This window comes from Mauremys mutica, chromosome 6 (genome assembly GCF_020497125.1).
Source record: "Mauremys mutica isolate MM-2020 ecotype Southern chromosome 6, ASM2049712v1, whole genome shotgun sequence".
Classification (NCBI taxonomy): domain Eukaryota; kingdom Metazoa; phylum Chordata; order Testudines; family Geoemydidae; genus Mauremys; species Mauremys mutica.
This window is the reverse complement of record NC_059077.1, coordinates 43560769-43581067: the sequence shown is the minus strand read 5'-3', so window position 1 is coordinate 43581067 and position 20299 is coordinate 43560769. Positions and strand designations below refer to the sequence as shown.

The 20299-nt window shown below is 40.5% G+C and overlaps 1 protein-coding gene across 1 annotated transcript in view; it reads right to left on the bottom strand.

Annotated features, from left to right (window-relative positions):
• Positions 1-9068: 9068 nt before the first annotated feature.
• Positions 9069-20299, bottom strand: part of TBCA (tubulin folding cofactor A) — a 53735-nt gene continuing 42504 nt past the window's right edge. The window contains exons 3-4 of the mRNA XM_045021851.1: positions 11331-11417; positions 9069-9752 (exon numbers count right to left, since the gene is read on the bottom strand). Coding sequence (XP_044877786.1) covers positions 9672-9752; positions 11331-11417 — 168 coding nt within the window. The 3' untranslated portion in view covers positions 9069-9671. The remainder of the gene's footprint in view (positions 9753-11330; positions 11418-20299) is intronic.

Sequence of the window (20299 nt, the reverse complement as noted above, 5' to 3'; positions counted from 1 at the left end):
TCCCTGCTCCCTGGGGCTGGAGATCAATGAGGGAGGCAGGCAGGACGATGGTTTTGCCATTATAATTATATATATAAATAATATTTTCACCCTTTTAGTCCTGTTGGGATTTTCAAAGAGAGTTAGATCCCTATTTCCTTTTGTAAGCTAATGGGAGTTGGGTGCTTAACTTTCCTTAAGGCGTCTTTGAAAATCCCAGACTCAAGTCATATGTTTTTAAGCGGGAACAAACCTTCACTTCTCCTCTAAGCCATGGCAGTTTTTTAACCAGGACAGCCTTCTTACTCACTTATGGCTTTTGTGGTATCTAATAAAGCATTCTTTAAACAATTCCCAATTATCATCCACAGTTTTTGGATTAAATGTCATCCCAGATTTGGCTCAATTGTTTTCAGCTTTGTGAAACTGGCTCTTTTACAGCACTGACTATGTGTGACTGGCTTAGACTGTAAATTGTTTGCACATTACAGATGTGCAATTGAGCGGGGAGGAAATTTAATGGTTCTGTGAATGATCTGATGACTTCTAGAATAAAAAAATTAGGTGGCATTTCATCTTAAATCTAAAATAGTTACTCCAGTTTGCTACATGGCCAGAGTTGGCAGAATGAAGGTCCATATTCAGGGGTTATGGAAGACAGAAGAGAACTCAGCCTGCTGAGAAGCAGTGATCTCAGAAGGCAGTGGGCATTTCTGGTGGACTAGGTCCATAATTGGGAAATTAAAAAATGCCCTGTCAACTATAAAGGGAAGGGTAACAACCCTCCTATATACAATACTATAAAATCAGAGGCACCAAAATCCTTTTTACCTGGATAGGGTTAAGAAGCTCAGGTAACCTGGCTGACACTTGACCCAAAGGACCAATAAGGGGACAAGATACTTTCAAATCTTGGGGGGTGGGGGGGGAGGGGAGAGGAGGGAAGGCTTTTAGACTCATAGACTTTAAGGTCAGAAGGGACTATTATGATCAGCTACTCTGACCTCCTGCACAACGCAGGCCACAGAATCTCACCCACCCACTCCTGTAACAAACCCCTAACCTATGTCTGAGTTATTGAAGTCCTCAAATCGTGGCTTAAAGACCTCAAGCTACAGAGAATCCTCCAGCAAGTAACCCATGCTCCACCTTGCAGAGGAAGGCAAAAAACCTCCAGGGCCTCTGCCAATTTGCCCTGAGGAAAATTCCTTCCCGACTCCAAATATGGCGATCAGCTAAACCCTGAGCATGTGGCCAAGACTCACCAGCCAGCACCTAGGAAAGAATTCTCTGTAGTAATTCAGATCCCATCCCATCTAACATCCCATCACACACAGACCATTAGGCATATTTACCTGCTAATAATCAAGGATGAATTGCCAAAATTATGCTATCCCATCATACCATCCCCTCCATAAATTTATCAAGCTTAGTCTTGAAGCCAGATATGGCTTTTGCCTCCACTACTCCCCTTGGAAGGCTGTTCCAGAACTTCACTCCTCTAATGGTTAGAAACCTTCATCTAATTTCAAGTCTAAACTTCCTAGTGTCCAGTTTATATCCATTTCTTCTTGTGTCCACATTGGTACTAAGCTTAAATAATTCCTCTCCCTCCCTGATATTTATCCCTCTGATATATTTATAAAGAGCAATCATATCTCCCCTCAGCCTTCTTTTGGTTAGGCTAAACAAGCCAAGCTCTGAGTCTCCTTTCATAAGACAGGTTTTCCATTCCTTGGAATGGATCATCCTAGTAGCCCTTCTCTGTACCTGTTCATTTGAATTCATACTTCTTAAACATGGGAGACCAGAATGGCACACAATAGTCCAGATGAGGTCTCACCAGTGCCTTGTATAATGGTACTAACACCTCCTTATCTTTACTGGAAATACCTTGCCTGATGCACCCCAAGACTGCATTAGCTTTTTTAATGGCCATATTACATTGGTGGCTCATAGTCATCCTGTGATCAACCAATACTCTGATGTCCTTCTCCTCCTCTTACTTCCAACTGATGTGTCCCCAATTTATAACCAAAATTCTTCTTGTTAATCCCTAAATGCATGACCTTGCACTTTTCACTATTAAATTTAATCCTATTACTATTACTCCAATTTACAAGATCATCTATATCTTCCTGTATGATCATAGAATCACAGGGTTGGAAGGGACTGCAGGAGGTCATCTAGTCCACCCCCCTGCTCAAAGCAGGACCAATCCCCAGACAGATTTTTGCCCCACATCCCTAAATAGCCCTTTCAGGGACTGAATTCACAACCCTGGGTTAAGCAGACCAATACTCAAACCACTGAGCTATCCCTGCCCCCGGTCCTTCTCTGTATTAGCAATACCTGCCAGTTTTGTGTCATCTGCAAACTTTATTAGCATATTCCCACTTTTTTTGTGCCAAGGTCAATAATAAAAAGATTGGTCCCAAAACCGATCCCTGAGGAACTCCACTAGTAACCTCTTTCCAGCCTGACAGTTCACCTTTCAGTATGACCGGTTGTAGTCTCCCCTTTAACCAGTTCCTTATCCACCTTTCAATTTTCATGTTGATCCCCATCTTTTCCAATTTAGCTAATAATTCCCCATGTGGAACCGTATCGAATGACTTACTGAAATCGAGATAAATTAGATCCATTGCGTTTCCTTTGTCTAAAAAATCCGTTATCTTCTTTGAGAAGATCAGGTTGGTTTGGCACAATCTACCTTTCGTAAAACCATGTTGTCTTTTGTCCCAATTACCACTGACCTCAATGTCCTTAACTACTTTCTCCTTCAAAAGTTTTTCCAAGACCTTGCATACTACAGCTGTCAAACTAATATGCCTATAGTTTCTCAGGTCACTTTTTTTTCCCTTTCTTAAAAATAGGAACTATGTTAGCAATTCTCCAGTCGTACGGTACAATCCCTGAGTTTACTGGATTCATTAGAAATTCTTGCTAATGGGCTTGCAATTTCATGTGCCAGTTCCTTTAATATTCTTGGATGAAGATTATCTGGGCCCCCTGAATTTAGTCCCATTAAGCTGTTCGAGTTTGGCTTCTACCTTGTAATATCTACCTCCATATCCTCATTCTCATTGGTCATCCTACCATTATCCCTAAGCTCCTCATTAAAGACTGAGGCAAAGTATTTGTTTAGATATTGGGCCATGCCTAGATTATCCTTAACCTCCATTCCATCCTGTGTTTAGTGGTCCCACTTCTTCTTTCTCTGTTTTCTTCTTATTTATATGGTTATAGAACCTTTTACTACTGGTTTTAATTCCCTTTGCAAGGTCCAACTCTACATGGCTTTTGGCCTCTCTCACTTTATCCCTACATGTTCTGACCTCAATAAGGTAGCTTTCCTTGCTAATCCCTCCCATCTTCCACGCCTTGTAGGCATTCTGCTTTTTTTAAAATCACCTCTCTGAGATGCTTGCTCATCCAGCTTGGTCTACAACTCCTGCCTATGAATTTTTTCCCCTTTCTTGGGATGCAGGCTTCTGATAGTTTCTGCAACTTTGACTTGAAGTAATTCCAGGCCTCCTCCACCTTTAGATCCACAAGTTCTTCAGTCCAATCCACTTCCCTAACTAATTTCCTTAATTCTTTAAAGTTAGCCCTTTTGAAATAAAAAACCCTAGTCCCAGATCTATTTTTGTTTATCCTTCCATCTAGTTTGAACTGAATTAGCTCATGATCACTCGAACCAAGGTTGTCCCCTACAATCATTTCTTCTATGAGGTCCTCACTACTCACCAAAACCAAATCTAAAACGGCATCCCCTCTTGTTGGTTCAGCAACTACTTGGTGAAGGAATCCATCAGCTGTCACATCCAGGAAAATCTGAGCCCGATTATTATTATCAGCACTTGTCCTCCAGTCTATATCTGGGAAGTTAAAGTCTCCAATGATCACACAATTCCCATTAGTGTTTACTTCATTAAAAACATTAGAGGTCTCTATCGATATCCAAATCAGATCCCGGCAGTCTATAGCACACCCCAAGCACTATCTCAGGGGAGGCTCTAGTAGCTTTCTTTCCCAATGTGATTTTTGCCCAGACAGACTCTGTCTTATCCATTCCATCACTTATTTCTTTACAGTCTACCTCATCACTGATATACAATGCTACTCCACCACCTTTGCCTTTATTTCTGTCTTTCCTAAACAGCACGTAGCCTTCAGTACCTGTACTCCAGTCATGACTACTATTCCACCATGTTTCTGTTATCCCTATAATATCCGGTTTCACTTCCTACACCAGTAGCTCTAGTTCCTCCATTTTGTTACCGAGGCTCCTCACATTAGTGTACAAACATCTTAAATTTTTGCCGTTTGGCTTCACTGACATTCTTTACCTGATTAGGCAGAGACATTCTACCACCAGTATCCCCTATTAGACTGGTATCTACGCTACCCTTCCTCCTTATGTCCATTCTCATACCCATGGCTGTATCCTCTTTTTTTTCTGCCCTCTCAATGTTAAATTCCTAGTTTTAAAGCTCTCTTAATCAGTTGTGCCAGCCTCCATCCTAGAAGTCTATTTCCCTCCTTACTCAGGTGAAGTCCATCCCGAGAGAACAGTCCTCTGTCCATGAATGCCTCCCAGTGGCCATACATCCCAAAGCCCTTCTTATAGCACCACTGCCTGAGCCAACTGTTGATCGCCATAATCTTGTCACACCTTTGTTGCCCTTCTCTAGGAACAGGCAGAATCCCACTGAAGATCACCTGAGCCTCTATTTCCTTAAGCATCTTCCCCAGCCTGGCATAGTCTCCCTTGATACATTCCAGCAAGAATCTAGCTATATCATTTGTTCCCACATGAAGGACAACCAGCGGATCCTTTCCTGTTCCCGTTAGGATCCTTTTCAGCCTTAGGTCCACATCCTGTATCTTAGCACCTGGCAGACAGAACACCCTTATGTTCTCCGGATCAGCCCTAGTTACAGGCCTGTCTATTCTTCTCAGTAAGGAGTCCCCAATCATGTAGACCTGCCTTTTCCTGGTGATGGTGAGATTCTCTGTTCTATCCCGTTCCCTCTGGCTGCAAGTCCTCTCAATTTCTATTGTCCCTTGCAATCCTCTGCAACCCATCCCGTATCCTCCTGGGGCTATTTGGTGGTTATCTCCATTGACTCTTCCCCTCTTCCTATAGGACTAGTTGCTCTTCTCTTCTTCCTTGCCCTCTCACCTTCAGCAACCACCTGCTGTACCTCTTCTTCATTTTCCAACTCCGCAAACCTGTTCCTGAGCTCTATTGCTTCTTCACTAGCCCGCCTTTTCCTCTGCCTGATTCTCTTAGTCACATACTTCTATTGTCCACTTTCCTCACCCAGCAGTCTCCCTTCAGAATTCTTTGGTCCTGCTTCCATCTGCAAGTCTGAGCTTTTCCCTTCAGCCTCCTCATGTCTTTGCTCCATCATCTGCTCGAACCCCCTTCTAAACTCAACCAGAGTTTCCACCTGCATCTCCAATCCTCAGATCTTTTCTTCCATCAGCTCTATCAGGCGGCACTTCATGCAGCCAAAACTCTTAGCAGGTACCCCCTCCAGGATCACGTACATGCCGCAGCTTCCACATCCAGTCATCTTCATTGTGTCTTCCACTGCTGCCTCTGTATCGGTCATAGCCTTCCCACCTAAAACCTGTTAGTCCACGAAACACAAACCAACCCACAGCAAAACAAACCCCCAATGGGCACCAGAACACCACCCACTCCCTTCACTAGCCTGTCTATTCTTCTGCCTAGCTCTCTTTGTCTCCCCCTGAAAACTCCCACTGAAACTCTTGTTTACAGCTCTGTTTGCTGGCTCCTGTGCCGCTGCAGCTGTGTATGTTTTGTTTGTGCTCTTTGTTTTGGTGGTGTTCACTCTTGAGACTAAGAGGGACCAGACATCAATCCATGTTCTCTACATCTTTCTGAACAAGTCTCTCATATTTCAAACTTGTAAGTAACAGCCAGGCAAGGCGTATTAGTTTATCTTTGTTTTCTCAACTTGTGAATTTTACCTTTGCTAGAGGGAGGTATCCCTGTTTTGTTATAACTTTGAGACTAAGGCTAGAGGGGGTTCCGTTGGGCTCTTCGAATCTGATTACTCTGTAAAGTTATTTTCTATCCTGATTTTACAAAGATGATTTTTACATTTTCTTTTTAATAAAAATCCTTTTTTTAAGAACCTGACTGATTTTTCCATTGTCCAAAGACCCAGGGGTTTGGGTCTTTGATCACTTTGTAACCAAGTGGTTAGGATATTATTCTCAAGCCTCCCCAGGAAAGAGGGTGTAAGGTCTTGGGCAGATATTTTGGGGAAAGAGGAACTTAAAGTGGTCCTTTCCCTGTTTCTTGTTAAATCACTTGGTGGTGGCAGCATACCAGGTTTTAACCTAAGCTGGTAGAAATCAGATTAGGGGGCTTTCATGCAGGTCTCCACATCTGTACCCTAGAGTCCAGAGTGGGGAAGGAACTCTGACATGCCCAGTCATGAGTACAAGAGAGTACATGCTGCAAATGATTAAATGAAGCCGCTATTACTGTCACTGAAAAGTTAGAGGTCCCGTTTCTCACAGTATCTTAGACTTTCCTTTAAAGTGAGTACTAGACCAAAATTATTTCAATATAATGGGGTCATCATGTATGCAAGAAGTCCACCTATAAGAAATCTTTCAGGAAATTGCCATTGAAAAGAAAGCGTGAATTTTTAATTGTTAGCCGGTTAATTACCTGAACATTTGTGTTTCAAGAAAGACAGAAATAAAGCACTGAAGTTACTTTTGGTTTTTGAATATGCAGTATAACTAAGACCCTACTTAATTTATGATATTGTGGAAATTGCAGATTCCCAATATGAGGCATCCATTGTAAGTTTGACAGTGGGAGCCCCTGGCCACTCCACCCCCGCTCTCAGTCCCAAGCTGTTGACAGCAGAAAATTGCAAAAAAAAAAAAAAGGACTTTATTAGCACAAATAATAATGTCCATTATTACAGGGGATGGATCACAATGTAAACCTATTCTGTTCATTCCTTGTGAGGCACCTGGCATTAGCCACTGTCAGAAGACAAGATACTGGGCTCTATGGACCTTTGGTCAGACTCAGTATAGCCATTCTTATGTTCTTTTCTGCAATTTTCCATGACTTGTCCGCAACTCAGCCATAATTTTTTGATCGTCATCTTGCAACTCAAGCAGGGCCTTAAGCATAACGCACGACTTTAGAAATAAGTCAGTTTTCCAAAGATGCTACGTTCAAGCTACTGTTTTTTAGGTTGCAGTAGTGTCCACCATATACTTTTCAAACAGGAAGAGAGTCCCTGAACTGAAGAGCATACAATCTAAAAAGACAAAAGCGATGCTGGTAGGATAGTGAGATAAAACAGGCAAGTAAAGTGATCAGAATGATAGGCATGAGTCTTACTAGCTATATTTTTAAATTACTCACAATAAATTCTCTATCCTCCCTTTACAGTTTAGTCCTCTTGCTTTCCCTACACCAGTGCCCAGTGTTGGTTTGAATTTCCTTTAGTCCATCTCTCCATGAAATAAACACTTCAGTCAGTTGACAACCAGTCAGGAAATTTCTTAACAGTACTGTGGTAACGGTGGCTCTGCAGGAGAGATTGAAATGAGTAGAGGATAGTTGCTTTGTTGACCAGCTCAGGAAGGGCATTCATGCTAAAAGTCAACATGGAGACATTAGTGGGAGAAATGGACATATGTAAGGGTGAGTACTGCTCACAGAGCAGATAGGACAGCAGAGAAAGAGAGAGAGACCACTTATAAGCTTTCCGAACCAAAAAAAACCCCAAAACAGAATCTTGCTGTATCAGAGAAGGAAGCAGATAAGAGGGTAATGGTCAGAATGTTGGCCAAGGAATATCCTCTTCATGGTTGTCTTTTGTGTAGACTGGACCACGTTATGGGGCAGCTTATAAACTTCTGAAAACAGTCTAATTTAAATTAGATGAACCAATGTCTCAGGCAGAAGTCTGGGGGAGGAAATTTTAACTATAATCCTGCTTAGGCCTCATTTTCTATGTGTCACTTTTCTATAGCTACAGCTATTTGCCACTCATTCTTCAGTCAGAAGGAATACTTCCTTGACATCAAACCACCACCACTACAACAAAATGGTATGACAGGTACACTTCTGACACAGGAGGAAGTAATAACAGGAGTAGATTAAATTGTAAAACAAGATTCTTGTTTTCATTAAAATGTGCTTACTAATAAAAGAAAATGTGCCAGAGACAGAATGGCATGCTAAATAGACTTTTTGAAAGTCTAGAAGAGCCATTAGTGCATAGTTAACTACTGTACAGAAATGCAAATGGTATAACAAATTAACTATCTTTAACTGTATTATTTGGTTGTAATGGGTTAATTTCTGTTCTACCAAGCTAAGAAATGTGCAAAAATTAAGCCCCAATTCAGAGAAGCAGACTATATATTGCAACCATGGTTAGGAAAATGAATGTCTGCGCAATTGATGTCATTTAGACAGCTAATTATCTGACTACACCCACAAATCAGGTAACTATATACTTACGTGACAGCCGATGCCAACCATTTTGACTTGCCAGGATGAGGTCCTATTCAAAGCCAGGCTCTTTAAGTAAAAGCTTATTGGAATATTTATACAGAACCAGAAGGACACACAGTACTTTAAGGGCAACAAAGTACATGCCAAAAGTTCTCATACTAAGTAAATTGACATGCAAAACTTTACTTGTCAGAAGAGCCCACAGCTTATTTTTCAGATGAGTTGTCCCAAAAGAACCACAGGTTTTGTACAAGTTTAAATAATCTTGCATCCAGACCAAACACTAACTCCAATAGTTCCCTCAGAGTATCCAGGTCCTGGCCTGTATCCAATAAATCACTTTATTCTGTCAAGAGTTAGCAAAGGGGCATAGCTGCACCCTGAAGAAAAGGGTTCACTTCAAAACTTATGTGAGTAGGTTCCAGTTGACAATTTTTTGCGTGCAAATAGTGAAGAAAATACTGCACATTTACCATATTGCTCCTCGCAAAGGCTATTTCATTCTGGTTATGCCTGAACTAGAACTGAGATATGAACGCACTCTACTTAAAGGTGGTTTAGAATCAGATCTTTATTTAATGTCTTAGGCCCATTTCTAGTTAAGTTCTTATTTTAAAGTACAGTACTATCTATTTGAGAAGTTACATAAACACAACACAAGTTTGTAAAAATATACAACATACTACACTTTACAAGTGTCCTGTTAGAACATGCAGGCTTAATTGCTTTAAACTGTTTCCTGTTAGAACAGAAATTTGTTAAGGCAAATGCTTTCCACCATAAGTAGTTTTGGAAATATCTGCTGTCATCACATTCCTCACATACTTTATTATCCTAAAGATGCTGACTAAGTTGTTACACAAAACTCATCCTCACCAATTCCTAGCTTTATCTCAAAGACACAGGTTTTTTTTATTTGCAATTTGATACTTTGAGTCAATTAAGTGTTCTATCTATAGGCAAAATATAAAAACCAAAAATGTATCAGTCATTTATTTGATGTCTCCAAGTTAGAGAAAGGCCAGTCATTTGCAATGGCATAAAGGGAATCTCAGCAAGTCATCATTCTTACACTACTTTAAATAATACAGCAGTGATCAAACAAAAAGGGTGGAATGGACCCAGGCTAATGCATGAAGACAGTACTGAAGAACATCTAGGCTTCCAACTTCACTGACTCCAGTATTGAACGTGCATCTTTATATTCTTCAGCTTCTTCCAACTCTTTTTCATTTTCCTGAAATTCAATGAAATAAAAATTAGATTTCTTTATACAGCTTTAAGTACTTTGAAAGTAATTGGACATGCTGTCAATGAAATAACTGAGATGTTATATTAAAATTCCATTTTTTAGTGCTGAGTGTTAGATGTAATAATATCCCTTGCATCAATGGTTTAGCTCCTTAGAGCCAGCCAGTTTAGCATTTTTTTCCTCCATATTTTGTAAAATCAGGTCTAAGATTTTGTCCAACATCATGTGGCTTGTTTGGGTGCCATCCCAGGTAAAGGGGAAGTCCACAAAATTTGAAGGGCATTTCAATATTGAATACATTGGTTTTAGAGAAATTTAGTTAGTTCCCACTTCCCCGCTTATAGTGAGTAAAACAGTTAAATCATGCATGTCAAATTTAGAAGTACCAGGTCTGAATTATTTGATTTTTTTATATGTTGGTCAATTAAAGGAATATTCAAACCAAAATGCAGCCCACACAAGTTGGCAGAAATGGCAACAGAGGTAAGACTAACATTTAGGAAGACTTGAAACCTTCTTTGAGATTGTCCATTTAAAAAGAGATTCTTCTTCAAAGTTCACTTTAATGGAAACTATGCAAGTGTGTTGGGAGGGGAAAATGACCTTTCAGAACTTTTCAGTATTATTAAGTTTTGGATTTATTGAAAAATGTCAAGTCCCTTGATTAAACAGCTTATCTGTTTGTTTGCCTTCTCAATTTAGGGAACAGTAGCAATGACTAATCAGTAAATTATGCCAACCCCTTCACATAAAAAATCTGAAGACCACTATGGACCTGCAAAAAGATGAAGTCTAACAGTCTGATCCTGCAAAGCGCAGGGCACCTCATGGAAAATCTGAAGAGCCTTTCTACTCCCCTTGAAGTTAACAGGACTTGTGGTCATTCAGCATCTTGCAAAATCAGGCTCTAATGCTGGCACCTTAATGGAGATCAGCAGAGGGTAATTCTACCAAGTCATCTCTCCTTCACTCACTGCAGGTTTGGGCCCTAAATTTCTATATCACCCCTACTCATATGCAAATAGTTCCATTGAAATCAAACTAACTACTTATCTTAAGATACTGTGATTATTTTTAAATGACCAAATAATCAAAGCAAGCAGAATGTTCCAGCTGTAAACCTGAATTTTCCTAAAGAGATTAAGTAGTATGGTAATATAACTTGCAAAGCAAGGGACTCCACTTTAATAGCTCAATATTTAAGTGTCCATTAGGTGCATGTCCCATTTCCGTGCTTCTCAACTTCCTTTTATTGAAGCATACTACTGATTGTATTGTTTTGTTATATCTACACTAAACTTTGTATTCACTTATCTATGCACATTCTGAAATCAACTATTGTGTTAAATACTACTAGTCATGGAAATACATACAAAATAGTATACAAGATACCATATACAAAGTAGAAAGTGTCCAATCTTAATCGGTTTCATTATACTATTACACTGAGGGCTAAGTAATTTGCTAGTACAACACCATCAATGAAAGAATCTGGCTTTTTAAGTCTTTGTGGCCAGAAGACATGAAATGCTCAAGGTAAGAGTTATTTTGTGCTATACTTACTAATAGTTGACTAAGATCTGCATGCGCAGCTTCTAATCTGCGTTGGCAATCTGGAATCATCATTCGAGATTCTTGCAAGATCTCAATCTGTGAAAGAGAAGCCCATAAAACAAATGAAGAACATTTCAGTATTGAATAAATTTATTTTAGAGCACACACATAGCTCATTCTTATCTAAAATAGTTGTCAAAACTATTTTCAAAGATGTTTAAAACAGCTACCTCATAGAAAATACAGATCATTTCATATTGACACTACCTTACATCTTATTTAACAGATAACTGCTTAACACTCGTATTGAGTAAATTAAAGCATATATAAGAAAATGATTTTTATATGGCATTTCCATATCCTACATATTATACATATAGTATAATTAAATATGGGAAAGTGTAATTATAAGTGTAATTAACAAAGACTTTTAGAATAAATTTTTTCCAACTGAAGAAAGAATTAGCTGGTAAAAGCTTTCCATATACATTTGTTAAAAAAGACTCTTTAAAATAAACTATTTTCCCTGATGTCATGAAGTAGCTTCATCCAAAATGGGATCAGCTGGTTATATAAATATCTCCCGCATCTTTTGAGTAATAAAGAAAAACAGTGTTCAGATAATACCACATAGAGATAATTACTGCATGAAAAAAGTTATTGAGTTATTGATCACATCGTGTGCACACTGCAGGAGGTTCTGACTGAAAGACAAAGGCAAAGAAAAATGAAAAGCATAGACCAGCAGGCTCATATTTTTGATGCTTATCATGCATAAAAAGTTATTACTTATCCTTCTGCTTCATTTTAGGAGAAAGATTATTCTCACCATGCACTTTGAGCAAAATTACCAAACTGGCACCCCACTGAATCTGAACATCTTGCCTACACCTACAGAAAACAAACTTCAGAATTATACAGAAAACCCACTTATATTTCATGGAATATTTGTGGACCTGAAATCTATACACTGAAAAAAGGGGGTGTGCAGCACTCTTCTTCAATGTATCAAATCTATTTAGAAATGAAAATCAATTAGCAAATCAAATTGTGAAACCTGGATAACCTGCAGTGTAAAGCTTTTACTTTTAAGTCCTCACGCATTCTTTCACTCAAAAGGATATTTTCCCCCTTCAATGTCATTACACGCAGACTAGTATTAATGGAAATTATATATTCAAAAGGAGGGGAGAGTGTGTGTGTCTTCACAAGTTCACATGCATTAAGGCCCCAGACCAGCAAAGCACTTGAGTAAATGAATTCAATGGGACTGCTCTTGTGCTTAAAATTATATTTGTGCTTAAGTTCTTTGCTAGTCTGGAGCCTATATAACCATTTTAGATAAAAATGGGTCTAATGAGGGGAAAAAAAGTTTCCAATTCAGTCTTCAGGTTCCATTATGAGAAATTCAGAGACAACCTTTCTACTTCAATGAAACATTAAAAGGTGACAAATTTAAAATCCAATGAAATCAAGAAATTCAAAAGTTGAGATTCTCAATAGCAAGATCACCAGTTTTATAAAAGAAAAAAGGCCCTAAGGAGAATGCATAATTATTTTAATGGTTCTACAGAAAAATTCAACATTTGCAGCATCTAGGTTTAAGAAGAGGTACTGGGATTTTTAAAAAGTTAAGATGAATTTACTATCCATTAAAAGACCCTAACACTGAAATCTAAATTTATTCACAGACCACGTACACCATATGTAGTAGAAATGCATGATAATCCACCACATTTATATGCTTACCTCTATTCTGGAAAGAACACCCGCAGAAGTAAGAATAGTCTGATCACCAGGCCCAGTCAGTCAATCACTGACCTCTGTTGGTACTATTAACAAGTTGTACACTATCATGCTGGTAGATGATGTGGAGAAGAGACCAATTCATTTTACATAGGCCACTGAACAGCTATCAGAGAAAAAAAGATTTAAGCACTGACTTGGAATCTAGAAACTCTACAGCGCTAATCCTGGCTTCTTTTGTGGCCTTTGTCAAAGGGGCAGATGAAGCCACATGAGTCCTTCAGTAAGGTAGGAAAGCTGGCTGAGAATTGTAGAGGTGGTTGCAGTGCCTCCAAATCATTGTAGATTGATTTAAATCAAAGTGATTGCTGAGCTACTGAAGTCTTCAAATCATGATTCAAAGAATTCAAGTTACAGAGAATCTGCCATTTACACTAGTTTAAACCTGCAAGTGTCCCATGCAAAATAAAAGACCTCAGTTGTCTCTGCCAATTTGACCTGTGGGAAAATTTCTTCCTGACCGCAAATATGGTGATCATTAATCCTCAAGCATGGGGGCAAGACCCACCAGCCAGACACTTGGGAAAGAATTCTCTTGTAGTAACTCAGAGCCCTCTCTATCTAGTGTCCCATCACCAGCTGTTGGAAGTATTTGTTGCTAGCAGTCACAGATCAACTAGATGCCATTACAGGCAGTTTCAGTTTCATCAGACCATCCCCTCCAAAAACTTATCAAGCTGTCTTGAAGTCAGTTAGGTTTTTTGCCCCCACTGCTCCTCATGGAAGCCTGCTCCAGAACTTCACTCTTCTGCTGGTGTCAAGGCTGATTTCCCCACTCTGGCACTTCGAGCGCAGAAGGAGGGGGCCCACAAGGATTCTAAAAATGAATACTGGCCACTCCAGGCTGGTATTAAACTCCCAAGGTTACAGCTTTTCTCTGACCTTGGATGGGTAGATGCTGCCACCACCCAAATGCAAAAAAAAACCCTTTTTACCCAGGAAGGCACACTTGGGAATTCCTCCCTGTGGGGTACCCTCAGCCCTTTCATCCCCCACTCTGGGGAAGAACTGAGAAAGAAAAACAAAGGAAATCAGCTGTTGCCACCAGCTAATTAAACCACATATGCACAAAAAACCCAATCCTATTCTTAAAGGTAAATTTTATTAAAAACAAAAAGAAAACAAACACACCTGAAACTTAGGCTATTGCTAGATTTTAAAAGAGCAAATATAATTATTAAGCATCAAGAATGGTCTTCTGGAGGTCTAGCTTAATGGGTTGCAAGCAAAACAAAAGCATTTGGGGGTCAGCCCAGAAGAGTCCACAGGCTTTACAGAAATAAAAGACACACCCCTAATTGAGTCTTTCTAGACATTTTCTGATCTACTTACATATCTGGGGTTTCAAATTGGGTAGTTTTAGGCACGATCTGGTGATTTTCATACCTGGTTCACAGCTTTTTACAGCATAGCTTCAGCCCTGTTTTGCTCTGTCCCCTCTCTCTGGAGAACAGACAGACAGACAAAGGGAAAGTTATTTCCCCAATTTTAAAAAGTTCTAGCCCTCCCATTGGCTCTTTTGGTCAGGTGCCCAACTTCCTTCCTTTTACCTGCGGACTTGTTAACCCTTTACACGTAAAGCAAGTAGAGAACCGCTACTAACAGGGATTTTGTAGCTAACTGGCTGGCTGGGTGTCCATAAAAGGGAGCTACTCCCACCCTTCATTTATCACAGATGGCTAGAAATCTTTGTCTAATTTCAAGCCTGAACTTGTTGATGGCCAATTTATATTCATTTGTTCTTGTGCCTGCATTGGCCCTTAAGTTAAATAACTCCTCTCCCTCCCTAGTATTTATTCCTCTGGTGTATTTATAAAGAGCAATCATATCTCCCCTCAGCCTTCTTTTGGTTAGGCTAAACAAACCAAGTTCTTCCTCGAATCATCTTAGTAGCCCTTTCTCTATACTGTCACTGACCTGACTTTGCAAAGAACAATGAATATCTGCAGGATTATTGAAAAATGTGATGCCCGAATGAAAGCATTAAGCATGGAAAGAACCAAAGTGTATCTGATTAAAAATGCCTGTTGAGGCACAAAGACAGAATACTTGGCTAAACAAACCAGATTTGTTTATAAGTGTACAGGCAAATGTAAAAGGGATCCAGCACAAAGGGTGGTTATGTACATAAAGGAAGAAATTTTTTTAAGACTAGTGCTCTTAGCGCAAAATGAAAAGATGTCAAAAGAAAAAAATTGTCACGGACAAAGCTTTGATGATGAAAAACACACATCTTTACTGGATCTCAAGTTTACAAAGCAAGGTTATACAATAGACTGGATTGTGAAATGGGAAACAAGGCATTTCAGAAACAGATATTGGAGGTGAGCACAATGTAGTCAAAGTAAGCATATACAATATGTACGGCCCTACCAAATCCACGGTCCATTACGACGAACATGGTTGCTGCCATATGACCTAATAGTTGGAGACAGGTCCTGGCTGATATCTGTAGGCTGGTTTGTGCTGTGGTGATCAAGGGTGACAAATCTGTGTAGTGGTAATGAGGCTTTGGCCTCCAGCGCATCCAGGTGGACCCCAATGAACTCTAGTTTTTGAACGGGGTGTCAATGTTGATTTTTACATGTTTATTTTTAGTTCTAGTTGAGAAGAGAACCATTATCCTTTGAGTAGCTTCTACAGCATCTTCCTGAGAAAGGGTTTTGAGTAGACAACTGTCTAAGTAGGAGAATATCATGACTCCCTGCCTGCAGAGGTGGGCCACCACGACCGCGAGAACCTTGGAGAACATTGGGGGCACCATAGAGAGAGGCCAAAAGGCAGTACTTTGAACTGGTAGCGATTCTGTCCCAGAATGAATCCGAGGAACCTCCTGTGCACTGGATGTATGGAGATATGAAAATATCCATCCTGGAGGTCAAGGGCCGAGAACCAGTCCCCCTGTTCCAGTGCTTGCATTATAGCTGCTAACGTGACCATCCTCAATCACTGAACCTTCACGAACATGTGGAGTTTCCTTAGGTCGAGAATGGGCCTCCATTCCCTGCTCTTTTTCTGTCAGTTTAGTAGTAGTGGGAATAAAAGCTTCTCCCACCCTGTGTTGGATGCGGTTGAATCAGTACTGACGTAAGTGCAAGAGGTGATTTATTTCATAGAAGGTGCTTGTGAGAAGGGTCCCTGAACAGGGACAAGGAGGTAGGGAGAATTGGGGGGGGGGGTAAGAGGGCGTGGAGGTAAATGGGATTGAGTAACCAATGTTTATAAATTTCTAATATTAATTTGTCCAAAGTGATGGTCTGCCATACTGGGTGGAATGGGATCAGGCGGTCTCCGAAAGGATGGATGGATGATGATGGTTCCAGTGCTTGGAAATGGGGAAGGCATCTCGGGCCCTTGTCAAAGCCTCAAAATTGCTATTTCAAGGAGGGTTGTTGGGATCTTGATGGCTGAGATGGGAATGGTCTTAGGCCTCTGTCTCCATTTTTGTAGGTCATATTGTCTCTGTGGTTGGACATATGGGGGCAGACCTTGATTGGTATTTCCCTGGCTTCCTTCTTTGTGCAGGTATGTAAATGCATAAAGACCGAAGAGTTGCCCTGGAATCCTTTAGGACGTGGAGGGATTAGTCAGTCTTGGCCGTGACCAACTGCTGGCACTCAAAGGGAGGATCCTTAACAGTAGATGGGACATTCTTGAGAAACCCAGAGAGGTGGCGTCATGAAGCCCGTCGCATAACTTAATCAGTGGTAATGGATCGTGTGGCTGTGTCTGCCACATCCAATGAAGCTTACAAGACCGTCTGTGTGAAATGGGATCTCAAGTTTACAAAGCAAGGTTATACAATAGACTGGATTGTGAAATGGGAAACAAGGCATTTCAGAAACAGATATTGGAGGTGAGCACAATGTAGTCAAAGTAAGCATATACAATATGTACGGCCCTACCAAATCCACGGTCCATTACGACGAACATGGTTGCTGCCATATGACCTAATAGTTGGAGACAGGTCCTGGCTGATATCTGTAGGCTGGTTTGTGCTGTGGTGATCAAGGGTGACAAATCTGTGTAGTGGTAATGAGGCTCTGGCCTCCAGCGCATCCAGGTGGACCCCAATGTTCTTTTTTGTTATCCAGGATACAGTCAATAAATTTGGACATCTTAGATCTTAGAAATCTTAGACATCATAATTTATGTGGTTATACTTGGCCATCAAAGCTTTGTAATTGGTGATTCTGAATTGCTTAGTTGCTGACAAACAGGCTTTGTGCCCAAAAAGGTCTAACTGTTTCCAGTCCTTTTGTATGGGGTGATTCTGGAGTGGTGGTGTCTTTATTCACGGCCTTTACCACCAAGGAATTTGGTGGGGGATGTGAGAACAAAAAATCCATAGCCTTAGAAGGGATGTAATTCTTTTTGACTGCTCTTTTACAAATGGGTGGTATTGTTGCAGGGGTCTGCCAGATTATCTTGGCTGGGTCCACAAGTGCCTCATTTATAGGGAGCATAATCTTTGATATTTAGGTCTGTAAAATATCCAACAGTTTAAGTTGAGACTCTGCAACTTCTTCCAAGGGTATTTTGAATGAGTCAGCAATTCTTTTAAAAGCTCCTGGAACTGTTTAAAGTCAAAGTGGTGGAGGCATGACTGCTTTGTCTGGAGAGGATGAAGAGAGATTGATTGGACGGGTGATTTCTTGTTCCAAAGCTTCCTTCTGTTCTTCAAAAGTTTCCTCTGGAGGCTGTACCTACTGAGGCTGATAAGGAGCACCTGTAGGTGCCAGAAGGCCTAGAGTACTGGTGGCTGTATGGAGGCCATGGATTCTAATAAGGCCATTGCGGTGGGAATGGCATTGATGGTGGCATCCATGGATGTCCATACCATCCCCTGGATGTCACTTGGCTGATACCCAGATTGCTCCGGTGGACCTGGTCTGGTGGTCGTGCAAATGGGTGAGGAGTGGTCCCCTTCCTCTTCATCCTCATCGCTGGAAAAAAGAGGGGCTGATCTCAGTGGTGATCTAGATTGGCATGGTACTGAGCATGGAGTAACATCAATATGAAGAAGGGGAGATTCAATATGAAGGGGAGTCTGTTGCATAGACTAGCAAGTCCTTGCGATGAAGAAACTGATGTGGTGCTGCAAGCCTCGATACAGAGGATGGTGTTGTAGACAGTACTGCTGTCGTAGCCGATGTCGCTGTGCTATGCACTTCGGGACCAGCAGATGGCACCATAGACTGTAGTGATGTTGAGCTTCTTGGTGCCAGATGTTTAAGAGGCTCCATGGGTACTAAGGAGGAGGAGGAGGGCTTCTCTCTGTCACTCCTCTCAAAGCCAGCCTGCTTAAGGTCTTTGGCTTTCACAGTATCAGCAGTACCGTAAGATCCTGTCGACTTGTAAGTGCTCAACCACGCCGCAGTCGGTACCAAGTGTGTTGAATGAATCAGGGATTGCTTCTTTTTGGCTAGTTCCCTGGAATGGGAATTTGTTGCCTGCTTTTTTCCTTACCTTTTTTGAGGATTGATTTCCTCTGAGGGTGGCAGGGATGGTCTGTCGCAGATTCACCTAAAGTTGAGCACCCAAAGGGACACTCCTCGAAGAAGAATTTATCATTATGAGAAAGGTTAAAAATGATCATCCTGCCATTTTTCACCTACTATGGATTTAAGATTTCAAACACACCGTGCCCCTGACAAGGTCGGTGTGGTAACATATTTTACTGAACCAATTTATGTTAGTGGGAGACAAGCTTTTGAGCTTACACAGAGGTCCTTCAGGTCTTGAAGACTAGCTGTATGTAAGCTCAAAAGCTTCTCTCTCTCACCAACAGAAGTCAGTCCAATAAAAGATATTACCCCACCCACCTTGTGTATTTAATATCCTGGGAACCAATGTGCCTACAACAACACTGCACACAAGGATAAGGTGCACAGGGAAAAGAAGATGGGGCCAAGAAATCAGAGATTTGTTAATCAGGAAGGTGTCCTTATTTCATAGTGTAGTTCACCTCTGAAAAAGAGACTGAGCCTTAGATCACTTACTCTGGGATAGTGAGAAGATAAAAGAATCACCAGACTACACCTTCTCAAAAATAGTATCAGAATTACTTAGGTGTGAGAGTCGATCCTTGGCAGTTTTAAGCTAAGAAATTAGCTATATGATTTAAAACAAAAAACAAACAAACTACTAAAGAAGGACCCCCTGACCACTTGCTCTTTGCCTGTTACAAAATTGAAAATAAAAGGTACCTTTGAAAGAGTGGTTTTCTTCAGCCAGATTAGAGGAGGCAATGAATCAAAGGAGGTGGAGACAAAAGCAAATATGTTTTACTGTAACTGAGCTTGATGAAGATCACCTTTTCCTTAATATCAACCTATAAATCTACTAACTCAAATCTGTAAAATAGGTTTCCAGTTTATTAAAATGAAAATTTGTTTGTTTTTTAAAAACAAAATAGCTGCCTGGAAAAGGCTTGAATTACACTAAATCGCTGGTAATTCCCCCTTTAATTGAGGAATAAATTGCACAGAACACTACTTGACTCTCTTTACTCTTGGAGAGGTGTGAAGAAAAATTTCTGGAAAGTGTTGGGATACATTCTTTTCTCAGCGCAGAAAATCAGTTCTCTTTCACGTCAGCTTATTATTTCAGAGAGTGGAACTGATAGGTTTCAACCACTTATATCAAGCATTGTGTAGAAAAGGAGTGGAGAGCCTGAGGGAGGAAGAAAGATGATAGACACCTACTTGACTTCCTCTTCACCTAACTGCTTCAGTATTTCCAACTTTTTCAACCCCTGCAGTTGCTCTACCTGAGGACCAATCGATTGGTACATGGCAGATCATTTCAGGAGGCAGAAGCAAAAGGTTATTTTGTCCTTTCTGGAAAATGGTTTGCTGCCTAGGAGTTTTATGATAATCTGAGACTGTAGGTTTTCTTCTTTGCCAGCTGGGGAGACAGAGCTAGTGCAGAGATTTAAGAGTGTAGATACTAATCTTGAGGGGGGAGAAGCAAAATTCATTACTAGTGCCTTCCCTTAATCCAGTCACTGGCTAATTCAATCCTCCCCTTAATTTTAAAATTAAGACATTTGTCTTAAACACAATTCTTGCCCTTTATTTTGATAACTTTCGTAAGGATGACTGGATAATGCAATCACTGCCCATAGACAACTATCAATTAACAAGCAGCATTTTCTACACAACAGCTCT